The sequence below is a fragment of the Antrostomus carolinensis genome, unplaced genomic scaffold (assembly GCF_000700745.2).
Source record: "Antrostomus carolinensis isolate BGI_N321 unplaced genomic scaffold, ASM70074v2 scaffold25902, whole genome shotgun sequence".
In the NCBI taxonomy this organism is placed as follows: Eukaryota; Metazoa; Chordata; class Aves; order Caprimulgiformes; family Caprimulgidae; genus Antrostomus; species Antrostomus carolinensis.
Window position 1 is genome coordinate 11,502 of NW_010299325.1, and position 2,968 is coordinate 14,469.

General features: G+C 61.3%; 1 protein-coding gene across 1 annotated transcript in view; it reads left to right on the forward strand.

Moving 5' to 3' along the window:
• LOC104520939 (cadherin EGF LAG seven-pass G-type receptor 3-like) overlaps positions 1-2,968 on the forward strand; it is a gene marked incomplete at its 3' end in the record, with an annotated part of 16,308 nt that overhangs the window by 4,950 nt on the left and 8,390 nt on the right. The window contains 9 exon segments of the mRNA XM_029083687.1: positions 1-83; positions 260-429; positions 665-850; positions 1,024-1,134; positions 1,401-1,569; positions 1,822-1,963; positions 2,144-2,264; positions 2,574-2,757; positions 2,849-2,961. The exon segment at positions 1-83 is cut by the window's left edge and continues 2 nt beyond it. Coding sequence (XP_028939520.1) covers positions 1-83; positions 260-429; positions 665-850; positions 1,024-1,134; positions 1,401-1,569; positions 1,822-1,963; positions 2,144-2,264; positions 2,574-2,757; positions 2,849-2,961 — 1,279 coding nt within the window.

Below are 2,968 nucleotides of genomic sequence, written 5' to 3' on the forward strand. Positions count from 1 at the left end.
GACCGGTGGCCCCTGCTCTGCCGGCGGGGGGACCTCCCCCTGCCTCTGTCCTGTTGGCTTTGGGGGCAAAGACTGCCGCCACCGTGAGTGACCCGGCGCTGTTGGGCATGGGCAGGGTGGGTATGGGCAAGACTGTGCTGGGTTTGCTGTGGAAGCAGAGTAAGCGGTCCGTGTGGGATGAACTAGCTCTGTTGTCCCTGCATCTAGTGCTCCCTTTGTAGTACCTATCCCTTCTCCTCACCTCCACTTTCCTTTCCAGCCATGCACCATGCCCACTATTTCCAGGGCAACAGTGTCCTGACCTGGGACTTCAAGACAGATGTGAAGATCTCGGTGCCGTGGTACCTGGGGCTGGCGTTTCGGACACGCCAGCTGGACGGGGTGCTTCTGCAGGCCCATGCTGGCCAGTACACCACCCTGCTCTGCCAGGTAGGGCCACAGCCTCAGCCACAGCACTGTACCCCAGCCCCTACTGCCATCTGTCCCTGGAGAGTAGAACCCTGCCCTCCATGTTGACTCCAGCCCAAGCAGAAGGTGGTTGTGGGGAGAGGTGTTTAACAGGGCTGGGTTTCCCTCCCCATCCTCAGAGGGAGGGTAGGCTGGAGGTGGCCAGAGTTGGCGAGGCTTTCGCTCACTGCTGCTGTTGCTGGTTCCCTCTCTGCAGCTGGCTGGGGGCCTGCTCTCCTTCATGGTGAGCAGGGGGTCTGGCCGCAGCACCAACCTCCTCCTGGACCAGCTGCAGCTCAGCGATGGGAAATGGCACGACCTCCAGCTGGAGCTGCGGGACATCCGCAGTGGGCGAGACTCACGCTATGTCATCACCCTCACCCTGGACTTTGGGCTCTACCAGGTAGGTACTGCCTGAGACCTCAGCACCAGGACAGGAACTGTGGGGGATGCTTGGTGCACATGAGCTGGGCTGGACCTCTGCACCCTCAGAGAGGGCTGGGGCAGGAGAGAGACAGGCAGGGCTGGGACAGGGCTGATACCAGTTGCCCCATTTTACTCCCTTTCTTTCTTCAGGACACGGTGGTTGTGGGAAATGAACTGCATGGCCTGAAGGTGAAACACCTGCACGTGGGGGGAGTCTTGGGCTCTGGCGAGGTGCAGAACGGGCTCAGGGGCTGCATACAGGTGAGTCCTTTGCTCTGAGCCTTCCCTTTCCAGCGGGTCTGTTACATGGAGGGGGGGAAACACAGGCCTGGCAGCTGCTGGCAGTGTCCATCCTGCTGGTGACACTCTCCCTCTGAGCATTCAAGGCTCTGAGGTGCTGTGGGGCAGCCATAAATCAGCACAGCAGGTGTGGGGGGGTGTCTGCCCTGGCATTTGTGGGGAGCAGGGGGACTGGAGCCTCACATGTCTGTCCTAGCTTCACTGTGAATTTGTCACCCACACTGCAGGGTGTGCGACTGGGTGACAGCGTCACTGGGACTGTGCTGCCAAAGCCCAGCCATGCTCTGCGGGTGGAGGCTGGCTGCAGCGTGCCCAGCCCCTGCGACTCCAGCCCCTGCCCGGCCAACAGTGTCTGCAAGGACGAGTGGCAGAGCTACTCCTGCGTCTGCCAGCCAGGTAGGACCTGCAGCGCCCTGCCACCCCTCTGCTCTCCACACTGTCTGTCTTCTCCTTTCCCCCTGTGGTTCCCTCTGGCCTGTGACTGCTCTCCTGTCCATCCCTTGGGCAAGTCACATCCCTGTCAGACACTCATTAATTTTTCTGGAGGGCAGAATCCCTCCTGAGCCCCCTGAATCTGCTCCTTTGTGCTCTGGCACCTCTTAGGGGGAAGGTTTTTGCTTTACACGGTGCTCTCTGTCCTCACCTCAGGGTACTATGGAGGGGACTGTGTGGATGTGTGTCACCTCAACCCCTGCAAGAACAAGTCAGTGTGTCGCCGCAAGCCTGGCTCACCCCTGGGCTACGTGTGCGAGTGTGGAGGGAACTTTTTTGGGCAGTACTGTGAGCACAGGTGAGATGTGGGGCACAGGACAGGGCCATGGCCTCCATGCCTGGCTCTGTGCTGCCTTCTTAACCTGGCTATGTGACCAGGGACCTCTCAGTGCCACTTGGCTCCTTGGAGCTGCTGAGCTGGTGGGAGAAGGCCCATGGGACTTGGTTGTTGTAACAGCAGAGGTATTTCTCTCCCTAGGATGGACCAGCAGTGTCCGAAGGGCTGGTGGGGTAACCCCACCTGCGGACCCTGTAACTGCGATGTCAACAAGGGCTTTGACCCCGACTGCAATAAAACCAACGGGCAGTGCCACTGCAAGGTGAGGGGCAGCTGTGCCCATGGGGACACGGCCCATGGCTTTTCTGGAGCCCTGCTTGTCCTTGTTGCTGTTCCTTGTCCCCTCCGAAGGCCTGGCAGGGGCCCAGGCCCTGCTTTGTGTGCCCGCTTCTGGGCTGGATCCCTGCCTAGCTCTTCTGTGTGCATCTCCTGCCCCAGCACACTGACAGTGGGGGTGCTTGCAAATCAAGAGAGCCTGGCCCTTCTCTGCCCTGGCTCCAGTGGTTCCCCAGATGCTGGCCTCATCTGCTGTCCTGATGGCTGTCTGATGGCTGTCCCCATTTCCCCCCAGGACTTCCACTACCGTCCCAAAGGCAGTGACACCTGCCTGCCTTGCGACTGCTACCCCGTGGGCTCCACCTCACGCTCCTGTGACAAGGAGACGGGCCGGTGCCACTGCCGGCCCGGGGTCATTGGCCGCCAGTGCAACAGCTGTGACAGCCCTTTTGCCGAGGTGACACCCAGCGGCTGTGAGGGTGAGTGTGGGCACGGTGGGGAGCTGGCACTGGGGGGCTTGGGTCGTCAGCCTCCCCCTGTGACCGGCCCCTCGGGCACATGTCTCCCCAGTGCTCTACGACGGCTGCCCCAAAAGCCTGAAGGCGGGTGTATGGTGGCCCCAAACCAAGTTTGGCTTCTCGGCTGCAGTGCTGTGTCCCAAAGGCTCCTTGGGGGAGGGGGGGGTGGGGG